Source organism: Bombina bombina, chromosome 3 (genome assembly GCF_027579735.1).
Source record: "Bombina bombina isolate aBomBom1 chromosome 3, aBomBom1.pri, whole genome shotgun sequence".
In the NCBI taxonomy this organism is placed as follows: Eukaryota; Metazoa; Chordata; class Amphibia; order Anura; family Bombinatoridae; genus Bombina; species Bombina bombina.
The window spans coordinates 817,600,564-817,620,260 of NC_069501.1; the positions used below are offsets into that span (position 1 = coordinate 817,600,564).

Genomic DNA, 19,697 nt, shown 5'->3' on the forward strand with positions numbered 1-19,697 from the left:
CATCTAGAATGTTATATTAGTGGAAAACAATGCAAAGGCTGGAGCAGAGTGGTAATGTGCGACCTGTCATGGCCGCCTCCCGGAAGTTCCCCCCGTATTTGTATTTTTTAATGTAAAAGAGCTGTAAAACTTAGGGCAATGCTCTACAAAAGGCCCTTTTAAGGCCTAGGGGGATTTTTTATTTTGGGTGGCTATTTTTTTTATAGGGGTATTAGATTTTAGAGTTTGTTATTTCTTGTAATGTTAGTTTTTTGAAGGGTTAGGATTTTTAAATTTTGTAATTTAGGTTCTTATTTTTGGTATATATATATTTTTTTAAATAGCCATGTTAGGTTTATTTATAGTTTAAGCTTAGGTTTTTTTTATTTCACAGGTAAGTTTTTATTTATTTTAAAGTAGTTATATTGTAACTTTAAAGTTAGCAGGTGTAAGGTTTAGGGGTTAATAGTTTAATTTAGTTTGTCGCTATGCGTGGGGCCAGCGGTTTAGGGGTTAATACATTTATTTAAGGAGTCGTGAGGTGGGGGGTCGTGGTTTAGGGGTTAATAGGTTTATTTTAGAAGTGTCACGCAGTGCCGCACTAGAGGTTGCTAGGGGTGCGGCGCCTGCTTCCCTGCTCATTGTCAGGGGCTGTGTCGGCTCCTGTTGCGTGCGGTGCTGACGTCATCGCCGCACACTGTCCGCTCTGATGCCGGTTGGGATCCCCTGTGGCGCGAATCCTGCGCCTATGTAAGTTGCCATTTAGCAATCTATCACTGTCCAAGTATAGGTGTTACTTTGTGTCCTCCTGGGTGTGATAGATTGCTGATTACTGGATCAATATACTATTGCTGAACTCTGCTTGTCTGACCACACTGCCTGTTAACCCCTAAATTTCTGGATTGATATACTGCTGCTGAACTCTGCTTGTCTGACCACTCTGCTTGATTAACCCCTATTGTTCTGGATTGCCTCTCTGTTGCCAAACCCTGCCTGCCTGACCATTCTAGTGGTTTACCTTTGGACTGCTTTACCGTTGCAAAACCCTGCCTGCCTGACCATTTTAGTGGTTTACCTTTGGACTGCCTGACCCTTCTTGTGGTTTACCCCTGAACTGCCTTTCTCTGATTCCCTGCCTGTTGCCGCCGAAGGCTATCCTGCCTGTGGTGAGTGCCGCTTACCTCATCTTGCAAACTTTCTCTGCTCTGGGATATTCCCTATCATTCCGGCTCAATGCCGGGATGAGAAGACTACTGGCCAAGTTCTGTCTGATAGTGGAATATCCCACGAGCATTACAAGAAGTAGTGATGTGGGGGTCGGCAGTTTAGGGTTTAATACTTTAATTTAGTGTTGGCAATGAGGGTGGGCGGAGGATTAGGAGTTAATAGGTTTATTGATTGTTGGCAATGTGGGTGGGCGGAGGATTAGGAGTTAATAAGTTTATTGATTGTTGTATAACGCTAGTGTAATAGCCTGACCGCACAACTTGTAATACGGTGAGCTGAACATTCCACACTCAAAGGCCATTTTTTGAGTGCGGAATGGATCGTTGCGGTATAGGCTAAAACACTAGCAGTATAGCGGTACGACGCAACTTGTAATATGGGTGAGCTGACTTTTCCACTCTTAAAGGCCAATTTAACCAGCGGTATAGCCGTACCGCACAACTTGTAATCTAGGTCAATGTTAGTAGTAAAAGAGAAATATTTAATTTAAGGGGAAATCTTTAATTTCATATGCAGTAGATATGCATAGAAATATGTAATTTATCCATCTTTATACCTTCTCATGTATGTGATGCTCCAGTATGTGCGGGTCTAAGAGTGACCCCATGTTAACTGTAGAAGGTTCTACCACACTATATGGCGTGTTCTATATATGTTTTGTTATAATGCCAATTGTATTGTAAGCAATAATTAGAAAAAATATGTGATTGTTTTTTTGTGTAAAAAGAGTTTTGCAGGCATGTGTTTCCTTAGAACACCTCATGACTCTGGTTTTGCTGTATGCATAATGAGAAACACTTGTATACATTTAAGCTTGTCTGTAATCTTGTTGTTGAACCTCAATAAAAAATAAGATTAAATATAATAATAATAATAAAAAATTAGCCAAATAGATAATCCAACAAACACACATGCCTACTAAACCAATAATGCCCTTGTTCAAATCTCTTCTAGAGGCATACACATATATCACTGATTCTGGAACACAGCAGGTTAATTGCACTCATCACCTATTCATATCACTGCATACTGTTAAAAGGAATGAATCAACATACAGGCCCTTCAACATGTGATGTAATCTGGAAACCCCTCAAAATTATCATTTTGTTTGTCCTTAAAGTGAAAGTAAATTTTTAACATGTTCAACACATCTATCTATTATTTATAATTAATATTTATGTTTCGCTATGTTTTTTTTTTATTTCGTTCAAATCATACTTTATATTTTATTACTTTAATTTCCCTACCGTTATCCTCGTCGCTCCTCCCACCCTCCTCTTCCGGTATTTTATATCCATTACGTATAGAGAGGTCACACCCGCTCTATACGTAGTTCAAATGAGTGTTCACGATACATGAAAAGATTGCGCATCAGGACTTCAATGCGCATGCGATTTTGTCCAGAGTACATTTTCAACGCGCATGCGTCAAACTATTTTGCAACATAGCACTCAATGAATACTTAGTAAAAAACCACTTGCTTTTAATTAGTTTTGCTAATAATAGGCTCTTAGATATTGTCTGGGAGCAGCCGTCTAAACCGATTACTATTGCGGATGAAAAAGAAAAGTAGCTGTGCGCAACATAGCACTCAATGAATACTTAGTAAAAAACCACTTGCTTTTAATTAGTTTTGCTAATAATAGGCTCTTAGATATTGTCTGGGAGCAGCCGTCTAAACCGATTACTATTGCGGATGAAAAAGAAAAGTAGCATGCGCGAATTGTGCACGCGCGACAGATACAATCTAGTTTTGCATAGATTTAGCGCATGCGCACTTGATTATATCATAGTATGACGTAGCTTCACGGCCGCCGATCGGCCAGAAACTCAATTGGTGGATAAAGAAAACGTGACCAGGAAGTTCATTATGTTTTGAAAAACGGGTTGAATTGAAAATAACGAAATTATTAGTTTATATGCGGCGAAAAAGGTATTTATCTATTTCTGTGAAAAAACTGATGAATGAAAGTCATATTATTTTGATGTTGCCTAGATAAATGTGCATAGCTGACCAAGGAACTTTACTTTTACTTTAATTACACATTTTTGTTTTTTGGATTGTGAAATTAGGAGATTGACCACAAAGATAACAATTTCATGTTATTTTTGGGTGGTAAAAAATGTGAGCACCGGGGTATTAACTGCAGAAGTATTTTAGAATTGTGATCACTGGAAAAACACAAGATTGTGATAAATCCCTGTAGTGTAAATGTAACTAATACTGGGAAATATTTTAGTAGTGATGCATATTAGAGTAACTAATATTTGCAGACATCTTTTTACTATTCAGTATATGTTAATGGTGTTACCTGCAATTACTGGCAGAAGTGATAGTTTGGTTGGGGATATCTTAAGATGGAGAGTGTAGCGGTTTAGCAAGCACCGCTGGGGTCATATGAAATGCACATCCATAGACAATGGCAGATAACCCCAGGGATGAGGGGATGCAAGATCAGAAATAATTAAAAACAACAAAACTAGCTGCCACTCACATTAACCAAGCTGCAAATACTAAAAACATAAAATGGAGGACTAGTTACAAATATTGGCTAAGAAATGCTAGGCCCAAGTGTTAGTTCCAGGCTACTTGGCTTTGCCTCTAGGACTCTTTTACAATTGGCTGTTGTTGGTGCACTTTTCCTTTGCTATTGGTATCTTGCTTATTTCCCTGGGTCGCTTTTCTCATGTTTAGCCTGTGGCGCATGACCTTTCAACTCTAGTACAAAACTTCTGTTTTCTTATTCTTTACCTTATTTGAGACTGATAATAATTCCTATGTTTTCCTTTCTCTGCTGTGCTGTGGGTTCCAACTGTTGAGTTTCTGGAATCCAGATATACAGTATCCAATTAAAGAATAAACATCTTAAGAAACTCATAGCAATATTTTGCTTTTGTAACATAATAATTTGAAAATGTAACAGAGTGGCAATACAGACAAGACTAATATTAGAAACATACGCCTAGATTACGAGTTTTGCGGTAACAGGGGTGCGTTGCTAACAAGCCTTTTATTTCTAACGCTACCTTAAGACAACGCTGGTATTACAGGTTTTTTAACCTGGCGTTAGCCGCAAAAAGGTGAGCGTAGAGCAAAATTTAGCTCCACATCTCACCTCAATACCAGTGCTGCTTACAGTAGCGGTGAGCTGGCTAAACGTGCTCGTGCATGATTTCCCCATAGGAAACAATGAGCTGGCTGAAAAAAAACCTAACACCTGCAAAAAAGCAGCGTTCAGCTCCTAACGCAGCCCCATTGATTCCTATGGGGAAATAAAAGTTATGTCTGCACCTAACACCCTAACATGAACCCCGAGTCTAAACACCCCTAATCTTACACTTATTAACCCCTAATCTGCCGCCCCTGTTATTGCTGACACCTACATTATATTATTAACCCCTAATCTGCCGCTCCGGACACCGCCGCCACCTACATTATACTTATTAACCCCTAATCTGCTGCCCCCAACATCGCCGACACCTACATTATAGTTATTAACCCCTAATCTGCCCCCAACATCGCCACAACTATATTAAATTTATTAACCCCTAATCTGCCGCCGCGAATGTCTCCGCCACTATAATACATTTATTAACCCCTAAACCTAAGTCTAACCCTAACACCCCCCTAACTTAAATATAATTTAAATATATCTAAATAAATTTACTACAATCAAATAAATTATTCCTATTTAAAACTAAATACTTACCTATAAAATAAACCCTAAGCTAGCTACAATATAACTAATAGTTACATTGTAGCTAGCTTAGGGTTTATTTTTATTTTACAGGCAACTTTGTATTTATTTTAACTAGGTACAATAGTTATTAACTATTTAATAACTACCTAGCTAAAATAAAGACAAAAGTATCTGTAAAATAAACCCTAACCTAAGTTACAATTACACCTAACACTACAATATCATTAAACTAATTACCTAAACTACTACTGCTACTACAATTAATTACAATTAAATAAACTAAATTACGAGAACCCCCCCCCACTAAATTACAGAAAATAAAAAAAGAATTACAAGAATTTTAAACTAATTACACCTAATCTAATCCTCCTAATAAAATTAAAAAAAACCCCAAAATAATAAAAATCCATGCCCTATACTAAATTACAAATAGCCCTTAAAAAGGCCTTTTGCGGAGCATTGCCCCAAAGCAATCAGCTCTTTTACCTGTAAAAAAAAGACAATACCCCCCAACATTAAAACCCACCTCCCACACACCCAACCCTACTCTAAAACCCACCCAATCCCCCCTTAAAAAACACTACCCCCTTGAAGATCACCCTACCTTGAGCCGTCTTCACTTAGCCGGGCACAAGTGGTCCTCCAGAGGGTCCGAAGTCTTCATCCTATCCGGTCAGAAGAGGTCCTCCAAGCGGCAGAAGTCTTCATCCGATCCAGGCAGAAGAGGACCTCCAGACCGGTAGAAGTCTTCATCCAGGCGGCATCTTCTATCTTTATCCTTCCGGAGCGGAGCGGGTCCATCTTCAAGACATCCGACGTGGAGCATCCTCTTCATCCGACGGCCGACGACTGAATGACTGGTCCTTTAAGTGACGTCATCCAAGATTGCGTCCCTTGAATTCCAATTGGCTGATAGAATCCTATCAGCCAATCGGAATGAAGGTAGGAAAAATCCTATTGGCTGATGCAACCAGCCAATAGGATTGAAGTTCAATCCTATTGGCTGATGCAATCAGCCAATAGGATTGAAGTTAAATCCGATTGGCTGATCCAATCAGCCAATAGGATTGAGCTCGAATTATATTGGCTGTTCCAATCAGCCAATAGAATGCGAGGTCAATCCTATTGGCTGATTGCATCAGCCAATAGGATTTTCCTACCTTAATTCCGATTGGCTGATAGGATTCTATCAGCCAATCGGAATTCAAGGGACACCATTTTGGATGACGTCACTTAAAGGACCAGTCATTCAGTCGTCGGCCGTCGGATGAAGAGGATGCTCCGCATCGGATGTCTTGAAGATGGACCCGCTCCGCTCCGGAAGGATGAAGATAGAAGATGCCGCCTGGATGAAGACTTCTACCGGTCTGGAGGTTCTCTTCTGGCCGGATAGGATGAAGACTTCGGACCCTCTGGAGGACCACTTGTGCCCGACTGGGTGAAGACGGCTCAAGGTAAGGTGATCTTCAAGGGGGTAGTGTTAGGTTTTTTTAAGGGGGGATTGGGTGGGTTTTAGAGTAGGGTTGGGTGTGTGGGTGGTGGTTTTCAATGTTGGGGGGTATTGTCTTTTTTTTTTTTTACAGGTGAAAGAGCCGATTACTTTAGGGCAATGCCCCACAAAAGGCCCTTTTAAGGGCTATTTGTAATTTAGTATAGGGTAGGGAATTTTATTATTTTGGGGGGCTTTTTTATTTTATTAGGGGGATTAGATTAGGTGCAATTAGTTTAAAATTCTTGTAATTCTTTTTTTTTCTGTAATTTAGTGGGGGGTTTTTTTTCCATAATTTAGTTTATTTAATTTAATTGTAATTAATTGTAAGTAGTTTAGGTAATTAGTTTAATGATAGTGTAGTGTTAGGTGTAATTGTAACTTAGGTTAGGGTTTATTTTACAGGTACTTTCATACTTATTTTAGCTAGGTAGTTATTACATAGTTAATAACTATTTAATAACTATTGTACCTAGTTAAAATAAATACAAAGTTGTCTGTAAAATAAATATAAATCCTAAGCTAGCTACAATGTAACTATTAGTTATAGTGTAGCTAGCTTAGGGTTTATTTTACAGGTAAGTATTTAGTTTTAAATAGGAATAATTTATTTAATTATGGTCAATTTAATTAATTTAATTTAAATTATATTTAAGTTAGGGGGGGTTAGGTTTAGGTTTAGACTTAGGTTTATGGGTTAATAAATTTAATATAGTAGCGGCGACGTTGGGGTCGGAAGATTAGGGGTTAATAAATGTAGGTAGGTGTCGGCGATGTTAGGGACAGCAGATTAGGGGTTAATAAAAATTAACTAGTGTTTGCGAGGCGGGAGTGCGGAGGTTTAGGGGTTAATACATTTATTAAAGTGGCGACGATGTCCGGTCGGCAGATTAGGGGTTAAACATTTTATTTATGTGTTTGTGATGTGCGGGGGGGCCTCGGTTTAGGGGTTAATAGGTAGTTTATGGGTGTTAGTGTACTTTGTAGCACTTTAGTTAAGAGTTTTATGTTCCGGCGTTAGCCCATAAAGCTCTTAACTACTGACTTTTAAATGCGGTAGGAGTCTGGACAGGAGAGGGTCTACCGCTCACTTTTTCCAAGACTCGTAATACCGGCGTTATGCAAGTCCCATTAAAAAGATAGGATACGCAATTGACGTAAGGGGATTTGCAGTATGCTCGAGTCGCGGAAGAAAAGTGAGTGGTAAACCTGTACCTGCCAGACTTGTAATACCAGCGGGCGTTAAAAAGCAGCATTGGGACCTCTCAACGCTGCTTTTTAAGGCTAACGCAAGACTCGTAATCTAGGTGATAGAATTTGATGGCAGATAAGAACCATAGGCCTAGCAAGTCTACCCGATATTTCCTAAAGGTATAAACGTATCTAGTTGGTAGGATAGACATATGCTTATCCCAGCCATCTCTGTAAATTGCAATTAAACATTTTTTTTTTTACAAATTTGTACATACACTTATTCTTCAGAAAAAAACAACAGCTATTTTAATTTAGACATGACAAAGTCACACCAAAAACAGGATAAAACTCCACAAAGGCACGCTTAATTTAAAATGTTATACTTAAATATATACCCATGACATAGGGTAGTTGAAAGGTGGATGTAAATTTGTTTTATTTTTTCTAAAAAAAAATTCTCTCGTAAAAGGCTTACAAAGAGTTAAAATGTCTGTAAATGTCTTAAAATAGGGATGTAAAATGTTTTATAGCTATTCTAGAATCCCTACATTAGTCAGCGTTTGCGTAGTTTAAACAGGATTATCCTGTATGTTCCTCTCTACCCAATCAATATATTTAGATACCCTAGTGTAAACACCGTAAGTACCTTTGGATGCACATCCTTTTCCCCAGCTAACAATGCCAGTAAGGTAAAAAGTATGTTTATACTGTGTAGCATGTGGTCCTCCACTGTCACCCTTACAGGAGTCCTTGGTGCCATCAGTGAACCCTGCACAAAACATGTTTTGAGAAATATTCATGTTAGTCTCTGCCACACAATCCTGTGTCTTCACTCGAGGTAGCTGCACTCTTCGCAAAATTTCAGGTGTTGCCCCAAGGTGTAATAGACGACCCCATCCACTTACTGTCGAGTACCTTATAGAAATAAGTTCTCGAATGGCAAATTGCTTTTCTGGTAAACATATTGGAACCACATAGTCAGTATAATTAACTGCAAAATCCAGTTGGAGGATGGAGATGTCGTTTTCATTATTTGATCTTATTCCTAAATAGTTTTCATGACTTATGATTTTAGACACATTGCGTCGTTGCTCAGATCCTTCTGATTCACCAATCCTGTGTTCACCTGGAAAGCAAAAATACAAAAACAAAAAAATAGTAAAAATTGTATTCCAAAGAATAAAATGATAGAAAAAGACAAATGCAAGTATATTGTGTTTTTATTAAAGAGTTTAGGTTCAAAACAAAAAGAAAAATAAGATAAAACATCTACCGTTAACTAGTAAGAGAGGATATCGCACCCTGTAGTCAAATGTCTTTATCCTGACACCAGCTGCGAAATAGGTTTTGCATCTACGTAGTACTTTGCTAAATTTTCAAGTTGTATCTTGTTTTCAGCAAAACTCCTAGCGTACAAAATGGGATCAACTAACAAATGGATACATGTTGCTAACAGTATTTTGACTTGTTTTCTGCATCAAGGTAATTTATGAGAAGGAATCGAAGTGTACACTTTATCTGACAGTGTATTTCAACTATACTATAAAAGGACAAACCTCAGGTTCATGTGGAACTGTGCCCTATAAAATATAACCTCTACCCAATAATTGGCAGTTTAACAGAGAACCAATATATCAATGCTGTCTTTACAATAAACAACATATTGCATGAGTTGTTTAAAACTGATAAAAGATAGCATAGCTGGGACATTCTCCTCGAGGTTCCAGTATTTTCAATTATGAAACAATCATCCTATATTATAAAAGGTCAGGTATGTTTGTCCGATACAGTCATACGCAGTAGAGACTGCAGCGCAAGACAAACATGCCTGGCCGTAAGGAAGGATCAGTCAGCGACTGCGCAAGACTTCAAAAGGTTGTGAGGATCAGACAGCAGAGTGGAGGGGCAGGAGCAAGCGTGTGGGGGGGAGGCACGAGCAGGCATGGGGGATGGGACTGCTGTACTGCAGAAAAAAAAATGTTGAGAGCGGCAGGGAAGGAGGGAGGGAGAGGGGATCCAAGTGGCTGGGGATTTTGGCCAGTGTACACGGACTTTAGGACCAGTCCATATATAAGCTGCATGACAAGGAATTCTTTAACAATCGTTCCTCTGTAAAAGCAATAACATTATACAAATCATTTTGAGCCAGATTACGAGTGGCGCGCTAGGTTTAATGGGGCTGTTTGAATGCTTTGGATGTAGCGCTCGTATTATAAGATGAAAGTAAATGTAATAGCTTGAGCACAAGGGATGGCGCAACCTCAGAACTCTGGTTTACTGTCTGGCATGTCCACAAAAAAAGTGTCACAAAACACATCAAAAATAAATTTAAAAGTACAGTTACACTCATAATAAAACTATGCAATAAAATTATGTTTAAAAAAAATGCACAAAAAAGTTATAAGGGCTCAAAGATATGAGGTCTCAGGTGTTAGAAATAAAAGGCTGCAAAGGGCTTTAACATAGAGATACATATATACAGTACAGGTAGCCCTCAGTTTACGCCGGGGTTAGGTTCCAGAAGGAATGGTTGTAAATCGAAACCGTTGTAAATTGAAACCCAGTTTATAATGTAAGTCAATGGGAAGTGAGGGAGTTAGGTTCCAGTACCCTCTCAAAATTGTCATAAGTAACACCTAATACACGTATTTTTAAAGCTTTGAAATGAAGACTTTAAATGCTAAACAGCATTATAAACCTAATAAAATAATCACACAACACAGACTTCACTTGCATTTTTCTGCAAACAGTTATTTCTATGCATTTCAATCTGGACTGATTTATAGACAGGAAGATCTTGTTCCTTTGAAATCTGCTCGATAGCTCAGGTCTGGTTAAACTGATTCATTTCAGCTTGCTTGGCTTTGCTGCAACACAAGTGGACAGCTCCACCTACTGGCTATTTTAATAAATGCACTGCTTCTCAATGCTTTTCAATAGCAGTCACATGACTGGAAAAAAAGGTTGTTATTCTGAAACGGTGTAAATTGAACCGTTGTAAAACGAGGGCCACCTGTATATACATATCTAAAGATGTATGTAATTGTGTATATATATATATATATATATATATATATATATATATATATATATATATGTTTATATTGTGTACAGATATATTTATGTGTATATATGTATTTCCAGACATATAGACACACACATACATATATATATATATATATATATACACACATACATACAGTATATGAGCAGAGAGAATTAAGTGAAATGTACTTGTAAAGTGTGTACATTATTAGCACTCACAACACTTATAGTTAGAGCATTATTATTTAGGTGGACAAAAATTATCAATCCCCGAAAGAAGGGGGTAAAACATAACTGTTAATAAATACAGACGGCCAGATTACGAGTTTTGTGTTATGAGCGGCTCGGTAATAACTTGCAAGTTATTTCCACCGCTCACCTTTAATAGCGCTGCTCATACAGGTTTTCCAAAAACCTGCGTTTGTGGACAATATGGTTGCGTTGAGCTCCATACCGCACACAAATACCAGCGCTGCTTTTAGCTGGTTTTACGTGCTTGTGCACGATTTCCCCATAGACATCAATAGGGAGAACCGGCTAAAAAAAAGCCTAACACCTGCAATAAAGGAGCGTAAAGCTCCGTAACGCAGCCCCATTGATTCCTATGGGGAAAGAAAATTTATGTTTAAACCTAACACCCTAACATAAACCCTGAATCTAAACACCCCTAATCTGCCTTCCCCGACATCACCGCTACCTACATTACACTTATTAACCGCTAATCTGCTGCCCCCGACATCGCCGCTACCTACATTACACTTATTAACCCTTAATCTGCTGCCCCAACGTCGCCGCCACCACTATACTAAAGTTATTAACCCCTAAACCTCTGGCCTCCCACATCACTTAATATATTAACCCCTAAACCTAACCCTAAGTATAACCCTAACTTTAATATAATTAAAATAAATCTAAATAAAACTTACTATCATTACCTAACTAATTCCTATTTAAAACTAAATACTTACCTGTAAAAAAAAGACTAAGCTAGCTACAATATAACTAATAGTTACATTGTAGCTATCTTACGGCTAGATTTAGAGTTTTGCGGCCAAAGGGGTGCGTTAGCTACGCGTGCTTTTTTTCCCCCACACCTTTTAAATACCGCTGGTATTTAGAGTTCACAGAAGGGCTGCGTTAGGCTCCAAAAAGGGAGCGTAGAGCATAATTTACCGCCACTGCAACTCTCGATACCAGCGGTGCTTACGGACGCGGCCACCTTAAAAAACGTGCACGATTCCCCCATAGGAAACAATGGGGCAGTTTGAGCTGAAAAAAAACCTAACACCTGCAAAAAAGCAGCGTTCAGCTCCTAACGCAGCCCCATTGTTTTCTATGGGGAAACAGTTTCTAAGTCTGCACCTAACACCCTAACATGTACCCCGAGTCTAAACACCCCTAACCTTACACTTATTAACCTCTAATCTGCTGCCCCCGCTATCGCTGACCCCTGCATATATTTTTTAACCCCTAATCTGCCGCTCCGTACACCGCCGCAACCTACGTTATCCCTATGAACCCCTAATCTGCTGCCCCTAACACCGCCGACCCCTATATTATATTTATTAACCCCTAATCTGCCGCCCCCAACGTCGCCTCTACCTACCTACACTTATTAACCCCTAATCTGCCGACCGGACCTCGCCGCTACTCTAATAAAGTTATTAACCCCTAATCCGCCTCACTCCCGCCTCAATAACCCTATAATAAATAGTATTAACCCCTAATCTGCCCTCCCTAACATCGCCGACACCTAACTTCAAGTATTAACCCCTAATCTGCCGACCGGACCTCACCGCTACTCTAATAAATTTATTAACCCCTAAAGCTAACTCTAACCTTAACCCTAACACCCCCCTAAGTTAAATATAATTTAAATCTAACGAAATAAATTAACTCTTATTAAATAAATTATTCCTATTTAAAGCTAAATACGTACCTGTAAAATAAACCCCAATATAGCTACAATATAACAAATAATTATATTGTATCTATTTTAGGATTAATATTTATTTTACAGGCAACTTTGTAATTATTTTAACCAGGTACAATAGCTATTAAATAGTTAATAACTATTTAATAGCTACCTAGTTAAAAAAATTACAAAATTACCTGTAAAATAAATCCTAACCTAAATTACAATTAAACCTAACACTACACTATCAATAAATAAATTAAATACAATACCTACAAATAAATACAATTAAATAAACTAACTAAAGTACAAAAATAAAAAAGAACTAAGTTACAAAAAATAAAAAATATTTACAAACATTAGAAAAATATATCAACAATTTTAAACTAATTACACCTACTCTAAGCCCCCTAATAAAATAACAAAGACCCCCAAAATAAAAAAATGCCCTACCCTATTCTAAAATTAAAATAGAAAAGCTCTTTTACCTTACCAGCCCTTAAAAGGGCCCTTTGCGGGGCGAGCCCCAAAGAATTCAGCTCTTTTGCCTGTAAAAAAAAAACATACAATACCCCCCCCAACATTACAACCCACCACCCACATACCCCTAATCTAACCCAAACCCCCCTTAAATAAACCTAACACTAAGCCCCTGAAGATCTCCCTACCTTGTCTTCACCACACCGGGTTCACTGATCGTTCCAGAAGAGCCTCCGAAGTCTTCATCCAAGCCCAAGCGGGGGCTGAAGAGTGACGTCCATCCTCCGGCTGAAGTCTTGATCCAAGCGGCGGCTGAAGAATTCCATCTTCGGGCAGAAGTCTTCATCCTATCCGGACAGAAGAGTAGATCCGGACCGGCAAACATCTTCATCCAAGCCGCATCTTCTCTGTTCTTCCATCCGATGACGAGCGGCTCCATCTTGAAGACCTCCAGCGCGGATCCATCCTCTTCTTCCGACGTCCTAAAACTGAATGAAGGTTCCTTTAAGGGACGTCATCCAAGATGGCGTCCCTCGAATTCCGATTGGCTGATAGGATTCTATCAGCCAATCGGAATTAAGGTAGGAAAATTCTGATTGGCTGATGGAATCAGCCAATCAGATTCAAGTTCAATCCGATTGGCTGATTGGATCAGCCAATCAGATTGAGCTTGCATTCTATTGGCTGATCGGAACAGATTTTCCCTACCTTAATTCCGATTGGCTGATAGAATCCTATCAGCCAATCGGAATTCAAGGGACGCTATCTTGGATGACGTCATTTAAAGGAACCTTCATTCAGACTTAGGACGTCGGAAGAAGAGGATGGATCCGCGCCAGAGGTCTTCAAGATGGAGCCGCTTGTCATCGGATGATAGAAGATGCCGCTTGGAAGAAGATGGTTGCCGGTCCGGATCTCCTCTTCTGGACCTCTTCAGCCGCCGCTTGATAGAAGACTTCAGCCGGATGATGCATCTCCAGCCCCCGCTTGGGCTTGGATGAAGATTTCGGAGCCTGGAGCGATCGGTGATACCTGGCATGGTGAAGACAAGGTAGGAAGATCTTCAGGGGCTTAGTGTTAGGTTTATTTAAGGGGGGTTTGGGTTAGATTAGGGGTATGTGGGTGGCGGGTTTTAATGTTGGGGGGGTTGTATTTTTATTTTACAGACAAAAGAGCAGTTTCCTTTGGGGCATGCCCCACAAAAGGCCCTTTTAAGGGCTGGTAAGGTAAAAGAGCTTTGAACTTTTTAAATTTAGAATAGGGTAGGGCATTTTTTTATTTTGGGGGGCTTTGTTATTTTATTAGGGGGCTTAGATTAGGTGTAATTAGCTTAAAATTGTTGTAATATTTTTAAAATGTTTGTAACTTATTTTTTTATTTTTTGTAACTTAGCTTTTTTTATTTTTTGTACTTTAGTTAGTTTATTTAATTGTATTTATTTGTAGGTATTGTATTTAATTAATTTATTGATAGTGTAGTGTTAGGTTTAATTGTAGATAATTGTAGGTATTTTATTTAATTAATTTATTGATAGTGTAGTGTTAGGTTTAATTGTAACTTAGGTTAGGATTTATTTTACAGGTAATTTTGTAATTATTTTAACTAGGTAGCTATTAAATAGTTATTAACTATTTAATAGCTATTGTACCTGGTTAAAATAAATACAAAGTTGCCTGTAAAATAAATATTAATCCTAAAATAGCTACAATATAATTATAATTTATGTTGTAGCTATATTAGGGTTTATTTTACAGGTAAGTATTTAGCTTTAAATAGGAATAATTTATTTAATAAGAGTTAATTTATTTTGTTAGATTTAAATTATATTTAACTTAAGGGGGTGTTAGGGTTAGGGTTGGACTTAGCTTTAGGGGTTAATAAATTTATTAGAGTAGCGGTGAGGTCCGGTCGGCAGATTAGGGGTTAATACTTGAAGTTAGGTGTCGGCGATGCTAGGGAGGGCAGATTAGGGGTTAATACTATGTATTATAGGGTTATTGAGGCGGGAGTGAGGCGGATTAGGGGTTAATACATTTATTATAGTAGCGGTGAGGTCCGGTCGGCAGATTAGGGGTTAATAAGTGTAGGTAGGTAGAGGCGACGTTGGGGGCGGCAGATTAGGGGCAGGCGGTGTTAGGGGCAGCAGATTAGGGGTTCATAGGGATAACGTAGGTGGCGGCGGTGTGTGGTCAGCAGATTAGGGGTTAAAAATATTTAATAGAGTGGCGGCGATGTGGGGGGGACCTCGGTTTAGGGGTACATAGGTAGTTTATGGGTGTTAGTGTACTTTAGAGCACAGTAGTTAAGAGCTTTATGAACCGGCGTTAGCCCAGAAAGCTCTTAACTCCTGTTTTTTTTCTGCGGCTGGAGTTTTGTCGTTAGATTTCTAACGCTCACTTCAGCCAAGACTCTAAATACCGGCGTTAGAAAGATCCCATTGAAAAGATAGGCTACGCAAATGGCGTAGGGGGATCTGCGGTATGGAAAAGTCGCGGCTGCAAAGTGAGCGTTAGACCCTTTCATGACTGACTCCAAATACCAGCGGGCGGTAAAAACCAGCGTTAGGACCTCCTAACGCTGGTTTGGACGGCTAACGCAAAACTCTAAATCTAGGCGTTAGGTTTTATTTTTATTTCACAGCTAAGTTTGTATTTATTTTAACTAGGTAGAATAGTTAGTAAATAGTTATTAACTATTTACTAACTATCTAGTTAAAATAAATACAAATTTACCTGTAAAATAAAACCTAACCTGAGTTACACTAACACCTAACATTACACTAAAATTAAATAAATTACATTAATTAAATACAATTAACTAAATTACAACAAATAATAAACACTAAATTACACAAAATAAAAAAGTAATGATCAAATATTTAAACTAATTACACCTAATCTAATAGCCCTATTAAAATAAAAAAGCCCCCCCAAAATAAAAAAACCCTAGCCTAAACAAAACTGCCAACAGCTCTTAAAAGGGCCTTTTGCGGGACATTGCCCCAAAGAAATCGGCTCTTTTACCTGTAAAAAAAAATACAAACAACTCCCAACAGTAAAACCCACCACCCACACAACCAAACCCCCCAAATAAAATCCTATCTAAAAAACCTAAGCTCCCCATTGCCCTGAAAAGGGCATTTGGATGGGCATTTAGATCTTTTTCTGTGCCCAAAACCCTAATCTTGAAAGGTGCGGTAGTTACGTTGCGTTACGGCCAAAAAAAGTGTACAGCTATACCTACAAGACTCGTAATAGCAGCGGTAGTGAAAAAGCAGCATTATGAGCCATAACGCAAAACTCGTAATCTAGCCGAGATAAAATTAAATAATTAAAAACACAAAGTGGTTATAAAGGTGCATTATTGAAAGTAAAGTAGCCGTAAATGTAATAAAGTAACCTTATATAACAGAGGAGTACTTAAATAGAATGGTTTGTTTATGTGGCCCCCAGAAAATCAGCCTAATAGAGCAATTAATCACAGTCAGTGAATAAAAGGACAGATTGAACTGTACTGTTTTTGTGAGTGTGTAGTTAAACCCGTCATATAAATTAGGTGGGTGGTGTATTTTCCCAGTATTAATATCGCCTGTATTTGCTTGTAAACATCAAGTATGATAGTATAGGAATACATAGCCTGCTACTCATAAGTGTAATTTGTGATTCACAGTAATGAATGGATAGGGTTATTACCGTAATTGTGAGGTACAGATTATACTAAGAACACAAAATAGTCAGTATCGGTCACGAAAATGATATCTCATAAGGTAAGGCGCATATGTAGCACCCATAGTTCAATACGTGACTCCCACTTGGTAAATCAGGATATAGTCATTAAATATTGTGATTTTACGGGTATATAATAATAAATAGAGCCAAGTACTCGAAATGGGAACATACATATGGCATCAACAGTTCAATACAACACTCTCCATATTGATATAGTCACTGAATATTATGGCTATATATGTTCTGGTAAACTAAGCCGAATATTCGGCACAACCAAAGGGGCAGGAGGTGACACAAATCATCAGACACAGAACAACTACTGGACCTTTGATAAAGCCTACGGCCCAAACATATCAGGGGAGTGGGGATGTTGAATCCTAATTTTTAACTAGCAAAAGTGGTTATTCTGTGCTTATTACCTTTTGCCGTATATTAATTTACCTTTACCAGTAGTTGTTCTGTGGCTAACAATTTGTGTCGCTTCCTGCACCTTTGGTTGTGCCGAGCATTCTGCTTAGTTTACCGGAACAAATATAGTCGTAATATTCAGTGACAATATCAATATGGCGAGTGTTGTATTGAACTGTTGATGCCATATGTATGTTCCTGTTTTGAGTACTTGGCTCTATTTATTATTATATACCCTTAATATCACAATATTTAATTACTATATCCTGATTTACCAAGTGTGAGTCACGTATTGAACTATGGGTGCTACATGTGCACTTTACCCTATGAGATCACATTATCATGACCGATACTATTTTGTGTTCTTAGTATAATCTGTACCTCAAAATTACGGTAATAACCCTATCCATCCATTACTGTGAATCACAAATTACACTTATGAGTAGCAGGCTATGTAGTCCTATACTATCATACTTGATATTTACAAGCAAATACAGGCGATATTAATACTGGGAAAATACACCACCTACCCGATTTGTATAACGGGATTAACTACAGACTCACAAAAACAGTACAGCTCCATCTGTCCTTTTACTGACTGTGATTAGTTGCTCTATTAGGCTGATTTATGCCAGATATAAATGTTTAGAGCAAATATACTATCACACTTAATTTCTATCTATGAATAAAGGTGACATTAACACCCAGAAAAACGCTGCTTATTTCATTCTCATAAATGAACTGTCTAATCACTTGGCTCTATATCCTCCCCTTTAGGAACCAGGAGGACCTCACTGGTGAAGAAGTACTACAGAATTATCTCTGCGTCTGTTCAGTTTGCTGGGCAACTGTGAGGTTCCAGTCTGCTTCCTTGCACTTTTTGGTGCTATTCGTTTGTGAGTATTAGTCTTACATATTTTGCTTGTCCCCTGGTATTGTGGTATTAGGCCATTGGGCGCCTCTGTGTTTCTTTTTTCAGACTATCTTTTTTAAGGTTGAAAACTATTGGATATAAGTACCTGAGAGCTTAAATACGAGAGAGGAGATCATTTCCCCACACTCTTTCCCCTAAATCTCTCTGGAACTTACTAGAATAGATTTGTTTTAATTTTTGCTCTCTTTTCTCCCCCCAATATCCTATTTTTCCACCTGACAATTGAATAAAATACATATAAGTGACACCATATTATCTCAAACCAACTGTGATATATGGCTTACTGGTGGTCACATCAACAAACCATTCTGTTTAAGTACTCCTCTGGTATATAAGGTTACTTTCATGGCTACTTTACTTATCAATAATGCACCTTTATAACCACTTTGTGTTTTTAATTATTTAATTTTATCTGTATTTATTAAAAGTTATGTTTTACCCCCTTTTCTTGGGGATTGATCATTTTTGTCCACCTAAATAATAAAGGTATAACCATAAGTGTTGTGAGTGCTAATAATGTACACACTTTACATGTGCATTTCCCTTGATTCTCTCTGCTCATTCATTTCTCAGTGTACAGCACCTCTTTTCCATTGAAATATTATATTATATTCGCACAGACGATTTGATAATATACACAAGCTAAGTAAACAACACTGGTAGTGCCATCATTGTTTCTTCTCTAAAAATATATATATATATATATATATATATATATATACACACACATACATATATATATATATATATATATATATATATACACACACATACATATATATATATATATATATATATATATATACACACATATACATATATATATATATATATATATATATATATATACACATACATACAGTATATATAAGTGCAGTGGAGCACTTTGCAGCCAAGATGAAAACATATTTATGCTATATTTATATTTAATAACTTTTATAGATATATAGTGTACCAAAATACCATCAGATATACTGTATGTAGAATTATGTATTTATGAATAAATAGAACATTGGAATGTGAAATATTCATATTTTCATGTTAAGTTGGCGCACTTGAGAATGTCATTGTGTTTGCGCGTGAGTAGAGTGTTAGGTTTCTTTTCCACTGTTTTTGCTTCATACGTTAATGCAATCACAATATTTAAACTTCAGCTTTTTGCACGCATCAGGTTAGCATGCAAGCGAAAACGTTTTACTTTCAACTCATAATACGAGCAATCCTTATGCGTGCAAAAAGCTTACTTCTCATAATATGCCCCTTTATGTGTTATGTAGATACTTTAACATAAACTAGATGTTAGTATTGTTAAACTATTTTATGGTTACGCTCTTATCATTAACAGTTAAAATGGAGAGTGTTGTACAAGGGGTTATAGGATGAAGATGGCCAATGCCAGTCATTATATGGGACGGTAAATACATATAGATGAAAAGGTCAGTACCAACAATTATAAGCAGCTGGAAGGTAAGTGCCAGAGATTGCAGGAGGGCAGTACCAAGCAAAATAGGAGGGCAGTACCAGGCATTGTAGGAGGGCAGTACCAGGCATTATAGCAGGGCATTACCAGTCATTATAGCAGGGCAGTACCAGGCAT

General features: G+C 37.9%; 1 protein-coding gene across 1 annotated transcript in view; it reads right to left on the bottom strand.

Annotated features, from left to right (window-relative positions):
• Positions 1–8,009: 8,009 nt before the first annotated feature.
• Positions 8,010–19,697, bottom strand: part of F7 (coagulation factor VII) — a 123,935-nt gene continuing 112,247 nt past the window's right edge. The window contains exon 8 of the mRNA XM_053707773.1: positions 8,010–8,716. Within this exon, the coding sequence (XP_053563748.1) occupies positions 8,160–8,716 (557 nt within the window). The 3' untranslated portion in view covers positions 8,010–8,159. The remainder of the gene's footprint in view (positions 8,717–19,697) is intronic.